Source organism: Orbicella franksi, chromosome 5 (assembly GCF_964199315.1).
Source record: "Orbicella franksi chromosome 5, jaOrbFran1.1, whole genome shotgun sequence".
NCBI classification, from domain to species: domain Eukaryota; kingdom Metazoa; phylum Cnidaria; class Anthozoa; order Scleractinia; family Merulinidae; genus Orbicella; species Orbicella franksi.
The window spans coordinates 13759901-13779560 of record NC_138149.1 but is presented as its reverse complement, the minus strand read 5'-3'; the positions used below and the strand labels follow the sequence as shown (position 1 = coordinate 13779560).

The 19660-nt window shown below is 38.0% G+C and overlaps 3 protein-coding genes across 3 annotated transcripts in view; 2 read left to right on the top strand and 1 right to left on the bottom strand.

Moving 5' to 3' along the window:
• Positions 1-322: 322 nt before the first annotated feature.
• On the top strand, positions 323-5898 carry LOC145487045 (uncharacterized). Its single transcript, XM_081465752.1, has 8 exons — positions 323-401; positions 555-588; positions 1175-1277; positions 1874-2069; positions 2648-2783; positions 2942-3029; positions 3325-3390; positions 4021-5898. Exons 1-8 carry the CDS (start codon positions 386-388, stop codon positions 5896-5898), a joined length of 2517 nt encoding a protein of 838 aa, XP_081321878.1. The 5' UTR covers positions 323-385.
• An 8180-nt stretch (positions 5899-14078) lies between these two features.
• On the top strand, positions 14079-18199 carry LOC145487700 (uncharacterized). The gene has a single exon (XM_081466521.1). The coding sequence runs from the start codon at positions 15111-15113 to the stop codon at positions 15747-15749; it is 639 nt and encodes a 212-aa protein (XP_081322647.1). The 5' UTR covers positions 14079-15110; the 3' UTR covers positions 15750-18199.
• A 1266-nt stretch (positions 18200-19465) lies between these two features.
• The window catches only part of LOC145486792 (chymotrypsin-like protease CTRL-1), a 5175-nt gene continuing 4980 nt past the window's right edge, over positions 19466-19660 (bottom strand). Inside the window, exon 4 of the mRNA XM_081465507.1 lies at positions 19466-19660. This exon is cut by the window's right edge and continues 221 nt beyond it. Coding sequence (XP_081321633.1) covers positions 19499-19660 — 162 coding nt within the window. The 3' untranslated portion in view covers positions 19466-19498.

Sequence of the window (19660 nt, the reverse complement as noted above, 5' to 3'; positions counted from 1 at the left end):
AATTTTTTAAATTATTGTCTTGTCTGTCTCTGTGGTTTATCTTTGAATGTATTGTTGTTGACGTTATTGTGAGGTTGGGAAGCAGTAGGAGATGCCCTGCTGTGCGCTACTTAAATGTAAATCTGTTGGTTAAAAATTTGTTTTCGTTGGGTTCTACCCCTTCAAGTATTGGAAAGATCTGAAACGCACTGCTTGTAAGTTTTATTTTTGTATGATGGTAATCTCTCTTTAATTTAGAAAGCATACCATTTATTACTATTATGCGTTTGTGGCTTCCATGTTGTTAACCTTTGGTAGTTTATTTTCCGAGTAAAGTGGTTCACAGCCCTTTTATCGTACACAGGTTCTTGTGAGCGCAAATTCAAGTTGAGAACGACCACCAATCATGTCATCGGAAAGTGGTACGTATTTGCTTCTATGACTCAGGGATTGGTCGGCAATTTTCGTTTTGAACACCTTCTGAGGTTTGTTCACGCAGATATAAGTAAATTATCAATCACTTAACTTATCATCTACCATAATTCAGTAACACCTCACTTGTTATTTTTTAACAGGAATCGATCTCACAGACATGTCATCAATTGAAGGGTAAGTAAAACATTCACAATTTTGCATTTTCACTTTACATCGCTCTCAGTACTTCCTTGTTAGTTTTTTTAATTTGCATAAGAACATTCTACAGAATTTTAGTTATCTTGAAATAAAGATTTTGGTTTGTCAAGAGTGGTCCTGGAGAAGACAATTTCAAAAATTTTTGTTCATTTAATCTCTCCGTTTCTAAATGAAACTATTGTGGAGTTGTAAGTCTTTATACGTTACAATATTCAATCGTCTACTCTCTTACAAAATCATCACTCATAATGGATGGAGAATTTTGAGCAACAAAAACAAACAATTCATGAAAGCACTCAGCGTTAACTGCTAATTCTGTTAGGTCAACAATTATACTGTCTGCAATGGGCCTCAACCTTATCAAATGGAACATCAGTGCTGTGGTGGAACGCGCCCTCAAACTATTATTTAGGATGCAACTCTGTTTCAGGGGTAATCTTATAAGACGAATCACCAAACAGAGAGCTCTTTGAGCAATGGACATTACTGATACACGTGTTAGTATATTTGTATTACATGTATCACATTATCGATTCTGAAATAACAAAATCATTTTTTGCAGAGGTTCGTCATCAGAGGAAACGTCACCCAGGAGATCCGTGTTTCTTCCATTTGATGAGCTGATGAATAAAGTCAGAACATTTGTTCGAGAAAGGGGGATTATGGTACGATTAACTTTAACTTTAATTTTATTTTATTTTCTTACATACAGTTACTAGAATTACTTGCCCCCCGCAACTATTTCCAGAACTAATCGAGGCTGGAACAAGAGTTTATATTAATAAGGAAACAAAGAAAAAAGGAATGATAATTTATAACAAAGGTACAGCTAAACAATAGAAACAACTACAAGTAACCGGAAGCAAAGTAACAATGTAATAAAAAGGCACATACACAAGGGACTAGAATACTATTAATGACAAAATTGAAAGTTACATAAACCATCAGTCACTCTGAAAGTCTTAGCAGTTACAGCAAACGGGATTGTGTGATTCTATGAAGCGTTATCTTCTTTGGCAAGGGATAAAACATGCTCTTCGTGGACAAAGGTTCTAACTGGGTGTTCATTTTTTTCAAAAATCTTGTAAAGGGTTTACAAGGATTATTGGTTTTCAAATGCAAATTTTAAACTTTGGCCAGGAAATTTTGTGTTTCCACCGTTGTTGAGGTCGTTGTTGTTGTTACAAGTTGCAGCCCACCTATTTTAACAGAACAAAGAGGCATGATTTAAAATAACCTATTCCTTTTTTTTCAATTGAAGCTAGAGGACTACTTCCATGAATACGATCCACTAAGGAAAGGATCTGTTAATGCCAGTGACTTTCAAAAAGCCTTTAAGGAGGCATTTCCAGATCTTCTAACAGATGAACAGGTAGAAGAAATTCAGAGCCACTACCTTGTTCAAGGAAGCGCTGATTGTTGCAATTGGCCAAAGTTTCTTCATGATGCTGAAACTGGTAAGGTTTTATGCATAGGGTGTCTTAAATAATAATATCTGACCAGACTTGGTATAACTCTTGAAAAGTTTAGCAACCAGATGGTGGTATAAATCTCCCTGTAAATTTAAAAGTAAATATACTTTTGTTTGCCCACAAAATTCGGGAGATCCTCGATGAACTCTTAAAACTGTCCCAGCAACGAGATCACATTAGAATTCGGAGTTTTGGTTTTGTGGAGGACGGAAAACAAGGGGAACCCGTAGAAAGACCTCCAAAAGCTTGAAAGAAGACGTTAACTTGGGCGGCTTTGCGCTGAAAACCAATTCACAAGGAAATAATTATAATTACACATAGCAAAAGCAAGGAAAGAGAGTTCCACGAAAAAAATTCACCTTAGCGTCACATCACCACCGTTTCAAGGCCTGGTGTAACTTGAGCAAATGTAAAATTAACAATTTGCATGTTCTGTCCATGATGATGATGTCAATCATCTGTTGAAAACTGTTATACTTATTCTCTTAGAATTCCTATTGACAATTGGATTTGATTGCATGAACAGGTCATACAATTTCCTATATCCTCTATCGTTTCGACAGGAATCACTGCTAAGCCCCAAGATAACACCGTGGACTCACCAAAGGAGGTGGTACTTAAGAGAGTTGCCGAGATGATGAAGGGCAAAATGGATATTTCGAATCTACTATCCAGAGCTCCCTCCAGGGAATTTAACAGGTACTTGATAAAATCATCAAGCTTAAATGTTGATATGCTAGTTAAATTTTGGTCTCATATGCTTATTGTTGATAATGCGTTACATTATCTAAGCAATGTTCCAAGTTATTTCATACTCAGGAAGATAACCACGGTAATTGTTATTATCCAATCCGCAGCAATGGATTTAATGACCAAGAGTTTGACACGCAAGCAGAAGAATTCTTTCAGCTTCTTAGTGTAGTCACAGAAAAAGAGGATTTAAAGGTAAGCTACTTGATTGTTACAATAAGGTGTCACCATTTACAGTAACTGGGGTACGCGGACTTAATTTTGTACTCAGTTATATTACCATAAGTGAACTGTGATTTCATTTTCCTGTTTTCCAAACAAAATTGAAAATTTAGAGATAATTCTTAAGAGCAGGTAATTTTTTTCAAGAAATGCTAAAATGTGATGGAAAGTATGGCATGATGAATGCTAAAAATATTCATTTCGCACCAAAGTCGTTCAAGTTCATCCGTGTTTTATGTTCCTAACACCAGTCACTATATACCTGTAGATTATCATGGACCTGTACACAGACGAAATGGGCTTCAAATACCAAGATTTCCTAAAAGATTTGCAGGTAAACTGACATTTATTTGTTTTTGCTTTTGTTTTTTCTTCTTTCCTGTGGCAAAAAAATATTCTATTATTTACTGCTAGTGAACTGGCACTTGTAAGATAAGATACGAAATAAGAGCTTGGCGTCAATAGAGAGCGATTATGTACTGGTCTATTTAGATTGTTTCGGGACCTTTTGTCCCAAAGGACTAGGGTTACGAAGGAGTTTTACCCCGCATTAGATAGTAATCGGCCCAGAGCTGGGAAGTCATTTCGCAAACAACAATATGATCTTGTGCTCAAAAACGTGAATTTTTCTTTATTAGACGCTCATTTTTTACGTTGAAAAGGCGTCGGTCAATTACTGCGACGATGTCAAATTGCCATCTATGGTTAATGAATCGCACAGTTTTTTAAAAAAAGTTTGTCCCTGCGAAATGTTATTGCCTTTTTGACGAACGCATCTAGTTTATTTCATACTGGTTATTATGTTTTTGTTCCCAAAACATGAAAAAAAAGCTAGTTATTTCATGACATGTTTGGGAATCAATATACGTGGAGTGCTAGATTTGAGGTAATACACAAAAATTCCAACTACAAAATTAGATAAAGATATCGAAATGTAGAATAATTTTCGTATATTTTTTTTAAGAAACTGGAAGATCGCCCGAAGAAAGCCAGATCACCTCACACACAGGGATACCTCATTGAAATTCCTGAAGATCAAATCCAGTCGTCCCAGAAACCAAGCAGAAGCAGCGGTCTAAGCAGAAGGCCTTTCACTATTTCATACGAAGCCTTGGTTTGGTTCGTCTTTCTGGTCGTGACGACACTGTGCATTGTTGATCACTTCGTCCTTAAAGGTGACGTGGTGCTTGGACGAAGTGGAAAGCTTCCTAAGCGTATGTGGGGAACTAGCATAGGTGAGACGATCACCAATGTCGTGTGGGCAGTCACAGCGCGCTTGATCATTACCTCTCAGAACCTAATGTTCTACACGATGTTGTGGTGCTTTTCAAACTTCATCAGCGAGATCGGTCCGAAGTGGATCACGATGAACGGAATCCGTGAAGTTCATTCTAGAATTCATACACTTGCTGGGATCTTCCTGATTGCCATTCCGTCCCTTGCCCATGTTCTAGTGATCTTCGTTCCACCACTCATAGATGGAACCGAACTGAAGTATTATTCACCGAGTACCTTCAACTTCAGCAAGTACCCAGACCACCTGAACTGGTCAAAGTTCTGGGATCCTGCAGCTGTTCAAGGCTGGACCTTTAACGACCACAACGGCGTTCATCTGACCTCGGACGAGATCTATCGGTTCGTCCTCATGATCGTGATATTCTGCTTTTTCTTTCCACTAAGCAGATCACATTACGCAAACCAAAGAAGTTACTCTTTGGCAATGGCCCTACACGTATTTGCCGGAATCTGGTACGCAGTTGACAACATTCGAAAGATCACCCACGGCCTGGCACACGTCACCAATCTGCCCATGCTGATCATCTGGTGTATTGACAGAGCTCTCTCCATTTGGATCTATCGGCATCATCGGGGTCGTATTGTAAAGAAAGAACTGCTTGGAAACAACGAATACGTCGTCGTGTACATGAAACTCAACAACGGCGCAAAGCATGCTGTTGGCGATGTCTATTATCTACTACAAGAAATGAAAGGAAACACAGGAATACTGCCCCAGCGATCTCATCCCTTCACCACATTTGCTAATTTGTCGCAAGATTCAACGTGGGACATTGGTATTGTGATATCCATAATGGAAGACGAAAAACAACTGTGCCTCCCATGGACAAACTGGCTCGCTAACAGTGAGGATACTTCAAAGTTCCACGTGTGGGGACCCTATCGTTCATCTGTTTGGAACTTGTACAGCCAGCTGGCAGACGTGCCAAACGAACAGTCGCCTTCGCACTACGTTCTCTTCGCGACAGGATCTGGCTGTGGGTATGTCCTGGATGTCCTAAGCTTTCTGGCCTACAATTCACAACCATCTCAGCACGGAGGCAGAAAAATAACAATCGACATTTTCTACTCGGTCCGATGTAAGGCTTTTTACAATTTTTGGCGGAAACCTATCGACGAACTCCTCAAAAGGATCAAAGAGAAGAGTGCTGCATCCGTAAAGTTCCGTTTCTATGTTACCAATCCAGAGTCAGAAGAGGGCGAAGATGATCCAACAGAAACTCACATCCAGCTCATCAATGGTCGAATAGATTTCGAGAAAGCCTTGAAATGCGCAAACAAGAAGTCTAGTTGTTACTTTGTTGGAAGACCAGAAATCGCTGAATACGTTGAAAAAGCATGTGAGAAAAAGGGGATTAGGCTAGTGCAGGGTTACACAAACGGACGAGGAAATGCAAAAGATCGTCCTTTGTTGATGAAGTATCTTAAAATAAGCTTTTGGATTGTACTTTTCATCACCGCTATTTGCGTTGTAACAGGTATTGTGATTGATATTAGAAGTATCAAACAGTCCGTTCAAACATATGCCTTTAATAAGACCAAGTAATAATCTGAGGGAAGTTCTTATTTTGTTAGAACCCTCGAAACAAGAGTCAATAAATCGTGAGCTTTTTATCAGGTTTTGCAGCACTTAGATCTCGGTTTGAACAAGGTGTAAAATAAATTGAAGAAATTTCTGGGAAAGTTTTTGGAAATAGGTTTGATTGCTTTTGTCTTTTGGCCTTTAAGTAGCTAACTAAGGCTAACTGCTATTACATCAATCTCGTTACATGACACCATTTCGCTCAAAGGTTCCTAAATTTCGGAATATAATGTGGTTATTTCTGCCGGAGAGACTGTTTTAGAATTCTCTCGTTATTAATGTGGCTATTTCTCTGAAATAAGCTCGTCTTCAAGTTTTTGAGTTTTATTTAGTGTCTTATTTATATCAATTAGATAAATACTTAGTAACAAAATAGTTAATAATAGATTAACTTCACACGTTTAGCTAACGTTTTTATCAAGTCAAAATGAGCGTTCATAAAAATTGTATAGATGCTTAGTTTATTTATATCCGTTTTAATAATTCCATATTTATACGAGTTCTTAGTTTCGTTATCAGTAGAATATTGATAAGTCTTGACGAAAAATAAAACTGCTGCCTAAATCAATTGTATCAAGTTTAAAATATACCTCATTAGTATATACCACAGAAGTGAATAGTGCTTTTCGCGCGCTCTGATTTGTTAACTCGGAGGTGATTAGCAAGTACTATTCACCTCCGAGCAGCCGGCGCGAGAGTTGTAAAATTTCCGACCGCTTGTCACACAAAAAATAACGTTTTGGTCGGCTAATTATTCAGCTTGTGTGGTATATACTAAAACAGTTATTCACCTCAGTGTCAGTGAAAGTGATGGATATTTACCTCCACTTCGGTAAATAATTGTTAATTATCTTATCTTATTCTATTTGAGTAGATATTTATAGAATAGAATAAAACGAAAAGCCGGCAATACAACTTTTAATATTATTGTTTTCTGTCTAGATTCCAGACCCCCATTGATACAGTACAAATAGCTTTCCAAAAATTTCAACGGTTATACTTTTGAAAATGTATGTTGACTAGCATACGAAACATCCAGTTCATAAAATGCATGTTTTTAAAATGTTTATCACCGTTGTTTGTTTTATAATTTTTCTAGTGTTAACTAAGGAAAGTTCTGATATCAGTATCGAGTATTGCTTAAACGTAGCAGTATATAATAAATTTACAAATTTGCAATTGTTTTCATTTGACTTATTTATCTAGTATTACCTTCTTAACTAATGGTTGCAGCTTGTACAGCCTAACTCTTCCTTTAGTCTCTTTCCCCCAGAGGGAAGGGATTGGAACTTACACCCCAATCTTAGGTGGAAAATCAAGGGTCAAAATGAGATGTACATAGTTGTCTCTGTGACGTAATCTACGTGCGCCTTAGACTGTGACAGGAACTATTCTTTGCACTTTACCAATAGTTCATTTTTCCTCGCTCTCTATTTCTCCGTCATCATTTTCTGGAGTCTTCTTTATGTCAATAGCCATGCAGTAAACCTCATAAATGATATCATTTCATTTCGACCATTTTGGGCTGTTGAATCCATATGGCAATAATATCGATCGGAGAGATCCTCATTTGCTAACACTCTTCGTCATTTACAGCCTAACAATGATAAACGGTATTTTATTACATAGATACGAGCGTTTTTACTGGAAAATACACCACTCGTAAAATTCATACAAAACCACATTCGGGACTTGCGTGGCGTATTTTCCATATCCTCGCTAGTGAAGATATCGATGATTTCACTGATATCAAGTTTGTTTTTGATAGTTTCTTATTGTTTCTGTTTGTTTGGCGAGTTTGCAAAAGTTTTTGAGTAGCTCATTTGCATAGTGCAGCGCGTGCACTTTCAAGTCCGAGGCGGTGTTTTCAATTGTCAGCAAATCTTGACAAAGATTTCTTTCGTTGTCCATTGTGCTGAGATGCTGCAACAATTTTTACCAACGCCAAAAGGCTACTAACATCACGTGTGTTTCTTTAACACAGTGAAATTTTACACTGCGAAAATAAGATAGACAAGGAGTTTTGATAACTAAACCAAAATCGTTGTTCGAGTTGATTAAAGAAATCGTCATCGTAACTTTGCCGATTATTTCTGCTGTATTCACATATTTTCAGCCAGGCTTTTAATATGTTCTCAAACATTTATCAACCTTAAACATATTTAAAAACTAGAGATATTATCTGAATTCGATGTAAGTTTTTACACGAAAGTGGGGGGGTCCAATTTGTCATGTTTAACTGACTGTACAAAACAATCATCGGCGGGCGCTCTTATTCATCGACAACAGGCAATTTGTTGGATTTTTACACAAACAAAACTGAGCAGCATCTACAGAAATAAACTTATTGTCACTTATTGGGCCTTGATAAAACATCAAGCTTTGCTTACAATTCAGGCGAAACTCAAACTTGTTATTATTTTATTTTACTTTTCGGTCGCGATCAACTGGCGAAATCCTCGTAAGCGTGTGGCAAGAGGAGAGAAACTTTGAAGTCCTAAAACGCTGCTATATCCAACTATATCCAACTAGCTTTTTGTTGTGTTATGGAAAAGCTGTTAATATTCAACATGTGTGAAACTTTAGTAGAGTGGAGTAATGTGGAGCTCTTGTAAAAGAAGCAGCGGAACATAACTTGGTCAGTGATATAAAGCGGGACAATACTAATTCGACACCGTCTTACTTCACTCAATCTGGAGCAGCTTACGACGAAAATACTGAAGTGAAAATTCCAACAGACATAAACGTATTGAGTTGTGGGCCAAAAGTATCAAAACATTTCGGGAATTTTGGACGCCATTTCCCCGCGTTACATCCGCAAAAATCCTCGCAGCGTGTACGCGCGTGTACCGCACATGATGGCGTAATTTGTTCTAAAAATAGAAAAATTGTCCCATATCATGGGAACAGCCCCAATACTAGAAATAGCGCGCGCTTACGGTCTCCATCCCCAGTTATGGCTCCTGGTAATATCGTCTATTTACAATCTCAAAACCAATCTCAGAGTGAAATATCTCCGATAATACCTCGGAGAGTGTTACATATTGCACAATTATAATATCCCCAGATTATAAGCCACACGTAAGCATAAATTTTGTTTTGACTTTCTTTATACGTCTTTACGTCAATAATCGTTGATCTTCGTTTGACGCTCCTTCGTATTTGTGCAATATGTGACTGATATGTTAAGAGCGACATGCGATTTGTTATGGAGTTCCATCCCCGCCAAAAATCAAAGTTGATCACAACATTCAACTTGACAGTCCAGCAATTAACTTGGCAAACTTCAACATCGTATTTCACTCTTCAACTTTGTACTTTGTATCACAATCATTGAAACTTTAAACATCAACTTTCAAAGTGACAGTTCAACGTTCAACTTTATCCATCAACATTCATGTTAACATGTCAACAATGATTTTGACACATGGGCTGTTAACGAAAGATGAAGTTTGAAGCTCCAAGTCGAATGTTGAATCACCAAAGGCGCACCAATCCCGCCAAAATTCAACTTGAGATTTCGACTTTCAAGTTGATAATTCAACATGAATTGTTACGTGTCAATATCCGTGTTTAGCAATGAACATTGCTATTGCTGATGACGTAAATATGTTCACCATGACGTAATGTTCAATTTCGCAAAGTTGGTTTCAACCTCGTTCCCAGGGTCCTCTCTCTTCCTCCCTCGAGAAAGTACCATGGTTGCGGCTGGTCACATGTCTGCTAGATTTTTGCGGATTCCAGAAAAAATGATTGGAGGGAGGGGCAGGACAGTTAAAATTTGTCTCCACTGAGCTCACCTACTGAGCCCAGTAGGGAGTGGAATTTGTAACCTCGGCCGAACTCACAGCGAAGGCATTGACACATTCGATATTAGGCCCTTTGCAGCTAAGCCATCACGTGACCTATTTTTCATAAAATTATGGACTATGACTTAACGAATGCCAGAAATGGAAAAAGCGTGTCGAAAATATCAAAATGGCCAAGTTTGAGGCCCCCATCATTAAAGAAGGAGATTTTATGACGGTCCAAATTTTTAAAAGAATAAGAAGATTTGTATGGAAAAGTTGTATGGAAAACATTTTACATTCAAATCCTCTAAATTTTCCGAAAATTCAAACTGTCGTATAAACTTACTCTTTAATTCCAGGGGCCTCAAATTTGGCCATTTGGGTATTTTCGATGCGCTCTTTCCATTTCTGGCATTCTTTAAGTTATAGCCCATAATATATAAATTTTCTAGGAAAAATTTGGTCACGTGACCCCAGCTGCAAATGGGCTATTGGAGTTCAATGCATCAAAGTTCGGCTTAAAGGTTAGCCCCGCATTTGGCTAAATTTTCCCATCGATAGTTGGACGGTCTTTGGAATTTGTGGTGGTGAAAATAATTGGCAAAGAACTTGGAGATGACGACCACAACAATAAAAGAACCGCGCGGTGAATTTAATTTCATTTTTCATTCGGCAAAATCACAACGTAGGTATTTACTCATTCGTTTAGAGTTAAATACGTCGTTTGTTTGCCTACAAATGTAGTTTTGAATTTCATTGAATTACGCCCATTGACAGTTTGACGGTCATTCCATTCTCTTGCGGCGAAAACAAATTACGAAGAACTTGACATCAGCAACGACTGAGTGCTGAATACTACTGACTTGATTAAGCAGCTTATATTTTTCGATCGGCAAAATCACAACGGAGACATTGATGCCTTCGTTTAGAGTTTGATACGTCCAGTGTATGGCCAAGAGACTAGCTTTGAATTTGATTGAATTCATCCAATCGACAGTTTGACGGTCATTCGGTTCTCTTGCTGTGAGAAATTTTATGAAGAACTTGACAACAGCGACATCGGTCGCGCGTTTGCAAAATCCAACGGCTTTCGTTTTAAAACTGCTTTAGCGGTAAGTCCAATTTTCGGCCAGGAAACTAGCTTCTCATTTAGCTGAATGCATCCCGTCGATAATTTGACGGTTACTTAATTCTTTTGCTGTGAAAAACTGATTAAACTAATCCGAAGCAGGTTGTTGACGGTTTTTTAAAAAGCACTGAAAAATAAGCAAAGTTCCCTCTCAATTAGCATCTCACACTCATAGAAGTTCAGATCACAGCGACGAAGCACTGGTCAGGCAGGATCTCTGACAAACAACTTGCTTCACTTTCAAAATAAATAACGTCTGTATAGCAGCGCAACATTCACCTCCCTAGACAGTGTTGACTAAATTTAAGTTGAGGACCCACCCTTTGTGCGGCTTTGATTGGCATACGTAGACACGTGACCAGCCGCAACCAGGGTACTTTCTCGAGAGAGGAAGAGAGAGGACCCTGGGAACGAGGTTGAGACCAACTTTGAGAAATTGAATATTACGTCATGGTGAACATGTTTACGTCATCAGCAATAGCAATCATAGAATGTTCATTGCTAAACATGGATATTGACACGTAACAATTCATGTTGAATTATCAACTTGAAAGTCGAATTCTCAAGTTGAATTTTGGCGGGATTGGTGCGCCTTTGGTGACCCAGCATTCGACTTGGAGATTCAAACTTCATCTTTCGCTGACAGCCCATGTGTCAAGATCATTGTTGACATGTTAACATGAATGTTGATGGATAAAGTTGAACGTTGAACTGTCACTTTGAAAGTTGATGTTTAAGAGCCATTGCCTGTAAATATGGAGAATCCGAAGACAGGTCGGAAAATTCAGATTTTCTTTTATTGCGTCAAAAATACCCTTTTGGTGAGCTATTTTCAAAAATATACTTTCAAAGTTCCAGCGAGTTCACCTTTTTGTGAAATCTAGCAAAGTTCGAAATGCCGCACAATCAACTAAAATGGCCGATGGAATTTATGAAAAATTGCACATTTTCAACAGGCCAGTACAGAAAGAAGGGACCTTGCCTGGATTTCATATTCACACAGTTTGTAATTTACACTTTGATGAGACTTCTGAGCTAAAAGTCATCTTAAACTATATAAGTTTTGTCTACTTCTCGGCCGTTTGAAAAATACAACTATCGCAATTTAATTTACATGTAAAATTTTAACTGATTTTAGAGGGTCATAACTTTTCTAGTATACAAATCTCTTGACAAATAAAAGGTCCTAAAGAAAGAGCTATGCTATGGGTATACCATATTTAAATGGCTAGTTTGGCCCGTGAAAGTTAAGCGCGCTAGACGTAAAGCTATAAAAGGTATTTTGAGTAATTGCGCCACTCTTAGAAGACCGAGCTAAAAATTTAACTTCGATTTTGCAGTCATCTTTATGAACATAATTCGACAAGTTTCATCACACAAATTATTCTTTGACATTGTGTATCACACATGTAAACAATAATTTAAATCATACCTCAGAAATGGCCTTGGTTAGAGGGCAAATTCTCGTAGAAATCTGCGTGAGAAGACGACTTGACTCTTGTGACGGGCCATAGTTTCACAATCCAAAATCGCCGTAAATTTGACAGCTAAAACCAAGACACGTTCGCTACTTTTTTTTGGTCATTTTCCCTATGTATCTTTTTCTAAAACAATGTAGAGGAAAAACTTCAAATGCAGCGGTTTTTAAAAAACTGTGACTGGTCTGCCAGCGGCTTCGATATATGTTGTCGTGGTGAATTACATGGCGTGACACCGTGACATAGAGGACAATAGGGAATAATGACAATAATGCTGTGTACACAAGCGTTATATGTACACGTGCGTTTCGTTAACAACAACAACCATTTATTTGTACTCACAATTTATACAATAATTACAATAAACATTAAATTAGTATAGAGTACTGCCTGCTCAAAATAACCATAAGGGCTAAAAAGAATGGGCAGACAGACGATTAATAGAGCAAACAGCTCTATTAATCGTTGCAGTCGGGATTGGTTCTCCTTTTTTAACGTAAAAAGAGAGAACTAACGACAAGAGATAACCAAGGAAGAAGTAGCGATGCCTTTTCTCCATTTGAATGCAGGACTACCGTTCCACCTTGAACGCCGACATTTTGCCAAAATCGTCTGCTTGGGCGGCTGATTTCTAGAGATTTGTGCCATCTATACCAAGGCTTATTCTGAGGTATTATTTAAAGTACTGCTTAAGTGTACAATACACGATGTCTACGAATAATTTATGTTAAGAAACATGTCGAATTATGTTTATTATGGATGACTGCGAAATCGAAGTTCTCGCTCCCTCGTCCAAAAATGGCGCAATTGGTCAAAATACCCTTTATAGTTTTTCGTCTAGCGCGCTTAATTTTCACGGGCCAAACTAGCCATTTAAATATGGTATACCCATAGCATAGCTCTTTCTTTAGAACCTTTCATTTGTTGAGAGATTCGTATACTAGAAGAGTTATGACCCTCTAAAATCAGTTAAAATTTTACATGTAAATTAAATTGCGATAGTTGTATTTTTCAAACGGCCATGGAATAGACAAAACGTATTTAGTTTAAGATGACTTTTAGCTCAGAAGTCTCATCAAAGTGTAAATTACAAACTGTGTGAATATGAAATCCAGGCAAGGTCCCTTCTTTCTGTACTGGCCTGTTGAAAATGTGCAATTTTTCATAAATTCCATCGGCCATTTTAGTTGATTGTGCGGTATTTCGAACTTTGCTAGATTTCACAAAAAGGTGAACTCGCTGGAACTTTGAAAGTATATTTTTGAAAATAGTTCACCAAAAGGGTATTTTTGGCGCAATAAAAGAAAATCCGAATTTTCCGACCTGTCGTCGGATTCTCCATACATACAGGCAATGGCTCTTAAACTTTCAATGATTGTGATACAAAGTACAAAGTTGAAGAGTGAAATACGATGTTGATGTTTGCCAAGTTAATTGCTAGACTGTCAAGTTGAATGTTGTGATCAACTTTGAATTTTGGCGGGGATGGAACTCCATAATTTGTCAGGTGCCACTGACATGCGACATGTTTGCTTCTTTCTATTTACCGTTAGTAAAGTTTGACTGCACGTATTTTATATCACCAGGGCATTTTTTTTACTCAATTCAGTTGCACAGATGATCAAAAAGAGAAACAATTAACGATGTTCTTCGGTGTTGTTTCAATACCGTTGGATGGTTATCGTGGACTGCGAAATGCAATGTGCCTATTATAAAAGTTGATGTTCCTCATTTACATGTTATACAAACTATCTGAAATAAGACAGAATGAATATGTTGAACAAATATAAGTTTGATTTAGGACGTTCACGACATTTAAAAGAATCGCTACTGCAATATCTCTCTGGCTGCGTTATTCGGAACATTAAAATCCAGAGGCCCATCATCAAAATCAGATTACGTATAGTCCGGGAACCCCGTAGATACGGTAACCAACGGGTCATGAAAATTTGGCCATATTAACGGAGAGGCCGTGTTAAAGGGGTAGGGTCAAATTTGAGTGATGTCTTTAGCAGATATACCACAATTACACTTCTAAAAGGCTGTTCTTTAATAAGCATCTGGAATGCGATATAATATATGTAAAAAAAAATTGAAAATTCAATCAGTTCATACAACATTAACAATGCAAAAATGAACATAACTGGTTCGAGTGGCCGTATAAACGGGATAAAATTACATAAGATTATACAGGTTGAGATTTTAGAATGTACCGGTTGGCCTTATTACGGGGTGGCCGCATTGACGGGGTTTTCTTATAAGAAACGTATAGGCGTTTCGCCGGAGCCGGAAGAAGTGCAGAGGTGACTGCATTAACAAGCCGACGGTAAGGCGAGGTTCCACTGTACTTTTTTTGTCAGGAAATCAAAGCAAATCGATTAATATGTAAAGACAGAGCTGACTTCCCTATCTGCCAATCTATGTAAACAGTAGATCTGCCTTTAAAAAGCAACATTCCACGGTCGATACGGAGTAATGCAATTACCCAATGGCTATGAAAATAGAAGTGAACCATTGTTGATTTTGAACGTTTGCTTATTAAGCAACAACCAATAACACTCAAGCTGGTTTTATCTGATGACGGCGTACATGCCATTTGTGTAATTGGCAGAAAAACAAATATTTTCTTTGACACGTCCTTTGCCTTCTTGTGCCTTTGCATTTTAATTGACTTTTACGTGATATTTTTACGATATGCAACCGATTTACTTTTTAAAGCGCTATTCAAGTTTAATTTAAAACTAGAAGCTTGCCATTGTTGTTACTGAGCGTCCAGGAATGCCTGGTGGAATGGCGTTCTCGGCGGCATTGCGGTCTTTAAGGAATATTCGATTTTCTCGAGGAGGTAAGCACAAAGGGGAAACCAGTTTTTCAGTTATCTACCTTGGAAGCGTACAAATATTGTGTCCTGTTGGAGAGGGAATATGCGGCTCTGTGGAGGAAATTTACGAGAACTGCCGAATAAAACTGAAACAAAAGTTGTTGCCGAAACAGTCTCTACAAGTTAAAGACGATTCGTTTGAGCTGAGTAAAGTAAATATAGAGGACCAAGGAACAAAAACCGTTTATAAGTTCAGCAGGATTGTGTACTGCGGTGTTGACGCCAAACGAAGGAAGATACTGGTGTTTAATTATCATCATTGTGAAGGAGAAGATGGAGATGTTTATCTGACGCATGCTTTTATGTGTGAGAACAAGAGTGCGGCTAAACATCTGGCATTAACAGTGGCAGAATATTTTCAGACACTGACATCTCTTGTTACGCAAGACGTCGATGAGGATCTAGACGAAAATCCAGAAGTGGAAACGAAAGCAGAAGCCTTAAGCAACACGACGGATAACGACGACAACGCGGGAAACCGTAATTCAGAGGGTGGAATCGAGTTAGGAAGTGTTACTAGTAGCAGTCAGGCTTAACTTCGTAAATGATCCCATCACAATCCTTGCTGATTCAGACGTGATGAAGATCTAATTGTTTTCTCTTTTTTGCAATGGTAATACACTCTCAATTAGATAGGCAATAAGACTTACATCAGGTCTACAGAACAAGCATCTAAATGAATTGATGGTACATGAAGGAAAAGCAACGTTTTGAGCTTGAGGTGGCTTACTACAGTTTTATCGAGCGTAAGTAGCACGCTTTACGATTGTCTACCTGATGACAGTATTAGTGGCAAAAAATGACGCAAGTAATTCCAGGAGGAAACGAAATCACGTTACTACTTGTACTGGCCTGTTGAAAATGGGCAATTTTGCATGAATTTAATCGGCCAGTTTGATTGATTGTGCGGTATTTCGAACTTTGCTAGATTTCACAAAAATGTGAACTCGCTGGAACTTTGAAAGTACATTTCTGAAAATAGTTCACCAAAAGGGTCTTTTTGACGCAATAAAAGAAAATCCGAAATTTCCGACCTGTCGTCGGATTCTCCATATTTACAGGCAATGGCTCTTAATTCCCAACAGAGTTTACAAAAACCTGTCTTCTCGAGAGCCTACCGTTTAAACCATGATGAAACCTTCTTAATTGAGACACTGATATTAGGGAGTCGAGTCCATTGCCAAAATTTTAAAAGAATCTGTAGGGCAGATTTTGGACTCTTTTGAAATAGGAAATATTTTACTTGCTTATTTAGCGAAAAAGCGCTCTTGAATATTTTTATTTCATTCTGCACAATTGTTTGATGGGACCCATTTTTCATTCCTGAAATTTTGAGATAGGATCATAGGGTAGATTTTGAGACAAATGAAAGAACTAGTGCCTACTATTCCCCTAAGAATTCGGTTGTTCATTTTGGGTCTTTATTAACGTTTGTATTGTTCAAATATTGAACATGATGGCTAAAGACTTAAGCAAGCAGTAACTGAGAAACGAAAAACATCTTGGAACGTTTTTCAAAAGTCTTAAGCCACGTTAAAGGACCTCGGTCACGGAATTTTCCGTAATTTTGGCCATTTGCAAAATTACCTTTAAATTGAATTGAATTTAAACCATAAAGTAACAAAGAGATTAACACGGATTGCAAACGACGAACTTGAAAAATTCAGACTAAACTTTTCAAGATGCGCGAACTGTAACGTAGCTCCTTTAAGCTCAAACTACCCCTTAACAAACAGAAAATGTGCGTAATTCAGCCCGATGAGTTTATTTTTTTGTCATCGTTGTTACAGTGCAATTGAATACCTCTCAACTACTGCTTAGATTTTAAAGCCTTTTTAAACAACAAACAAAGGTCACCAGATATTGCAAGATAAATTTTACTCACCCTTTGACTTACAATATCTAAGGCAATCGCGATGCTGTGTAGAATCGTTTAGGGAACTTTTCTTAGTGAGCTCTCTACGGCGAGTTAATGTCGTTGTATTCATGAGGTAAATCTTAAACTGATATTGAAAAATAATACTGCCATATGAGAAGCGAATAGCAGCAGCCAGTGTATTTCATTTATCAGTTTATTACATTATGGAGAAGACTTGCTTTTTCATCCATTTTAGCATGATTTCCATAGGACTTTTAAGTGCTGTCAGTTCATTTGAAAAGAACCATAATTTCTTACAGATAGTATTTGCCTCTGAGTAGCTGAGTGCAGTATGACTGATATTGAATCTAACTGTATTGAAAAGTGATTAAAGTTTAAAATCTGACATTTATAGAATTTTCGTAGATCTTATCTCTTATTGATGTGTCACTTACTTCTCAACCTTACCGGCAATCTAGCTAGCGAGCAACATCCCTTGGATTAGGAAGAAACCCTCTCTTATCCTCTTTTAAGGCCAGTTTCTTGTCTTTCACCTACTGCTCCCACAGAATGGTTTCCTTTTTACCCCCTTTTTTTTAGCCAACTGTGCGAGGTTCCCTCGTTAATTTTACACTTCCACTATAACTCGATTTTAGCACTGGTACTGACCCTGGAACTATTTCTGGTACTGTTTCTGATGATCAGAACGTGCAGGTTCCACAATTACTGTTCTTGCGGTTAGTCCACGGAACGGTGCTGCTGGAATTCGTCTGGGAGAATCTCCTACAGTTGGCCATGCAACTTTTTCTGGACTAGTAAGTGCACCTTAAAGTAACAGAACATAAATTGTTTAACAGTAGCACATTGTGGAAGGGTTTTAGGCTTTAAATTTGCTAGCAAAATCTTTGCTTATTTGTTACGTTGGAAAAGGCAACTGGCATAACATTTATTGGTAAATATTTACTGTAGTATATTGTGAAGCCGTGAATTTGAATGGCTCTACTACAGTTTTCTATCTGCTGATAGAAAACAGTTGTACACGTGATTTTTCTTCAGCATCATTGGACAACGCGACATGTTTTAAACCCTGTGAATAGGCGATCTGCATGATGGCGTTATTTGATTACAACTACCAGAATCCTTCACTTTTTCTGTTTCTTATGATATATAGGGCAATTGTTATTTAATCCCAACTGGGAATTCAAAAGTTAAATAATGAATAAAAAACTAAAGGAATTCTGGTAGTTGTAGTCAAATGACGACAACGTGCAAATCTGCTATTGCCGCCTAATGTCACGCAAACAAAAAACGTTTCTTTTCTACACATTACGAGCAATAGTAGCGGAGCCCCATACTCATATAAGAAAGAAAAGGAAACCCATGAGTTGATTTTCTCATGGTAATCACGGCAAGCGGTATTGCTCGTTGGCGCGTACGCACGACGGCGACGACGACGATGACGATGACGACGACGGAGTCGCGCAACATGGCGGCCATACTCCAAATAATAGGTTGACAGAGATGTGCAGCCTTGGTTTACTGTGTACTTCTTTGATATTGGACATCCATGTTATTATCAATTGACACCTGTCAAAACAAGGTATCCGCTGACCAGTATCACGTGACCATATCGGAGGCTCAAGTTTATAGGTTATTGAGGTCAGGTTTTTTTAAAGTTGACCGCTAACCAAGTGCTAGTTTTCGATTGGATCGCAGGCTCGTGTTAGCTTAACTTGTTGAAAACAGTGCAGGATTGTTCGGAAGCCGGTTAACGCTAAACCCAATATTAAAAGTTAACGAAATTATAACTTTTTCTGCTATACAATTGTTTTTTGCTGCTTTGTTTTGTTTATATGGTGATTATTAAAACTCAAAACAGAAGGCCAAACAATATACAGAAAACCTCAAAATTCTACCTTTTCCTGGGTTAGCTTAGTTTGGCTCTGCGCAACCCGGCCCAGGGGCTACGCTTTTAGGCTGGCCTAAATCTATATATTAGTGGGAAACCGGTCTCGTAGTTAGTCTTATTGTTAATTTGAACGCCTCATTTAATAAGCCTTAGGGTTGTCTGTATACCTCCTCGACAAGATTCAACACTTCCCATTCTGTAAATATCTAATTTAACAAGTTTTGGTGAAATTAATCAAGCGTACAATTAACAACTCAATTAGCTCGGTTTCACTTGAGTGTCGAAAAGCATTGAATAGCTACCTGAATATACGATTGACCTAAAAACTGGAGCACTTTTTCGTCCAATAGAAGTAAAACCAAAACCAATCGGGACTGCCTCGCACACGTTTTCCTGCGCTTTGCGTCAGATTTGCCTCTAGTTTTGATTGGTTCATTGGATTGTCTGTGTCCTTTGCCATTAGTTAGAGTGATGACTTTGGTTTTGGTTTGATGATACTCAATTGAAATCCGCTCCAGTTATTTAATCAAAAAAGAAATAAGTTTGAGCAGTGACTTCTGAGGCACATAAACGTTACAGAACGTCTTACCTTTCATAGTAAGGGCAATCCAGTCAATGAAAGCGTTAACGCGCGTAAACACACATGGCTTAGAAGGAACGCAATACTCGTTACCAAAAGA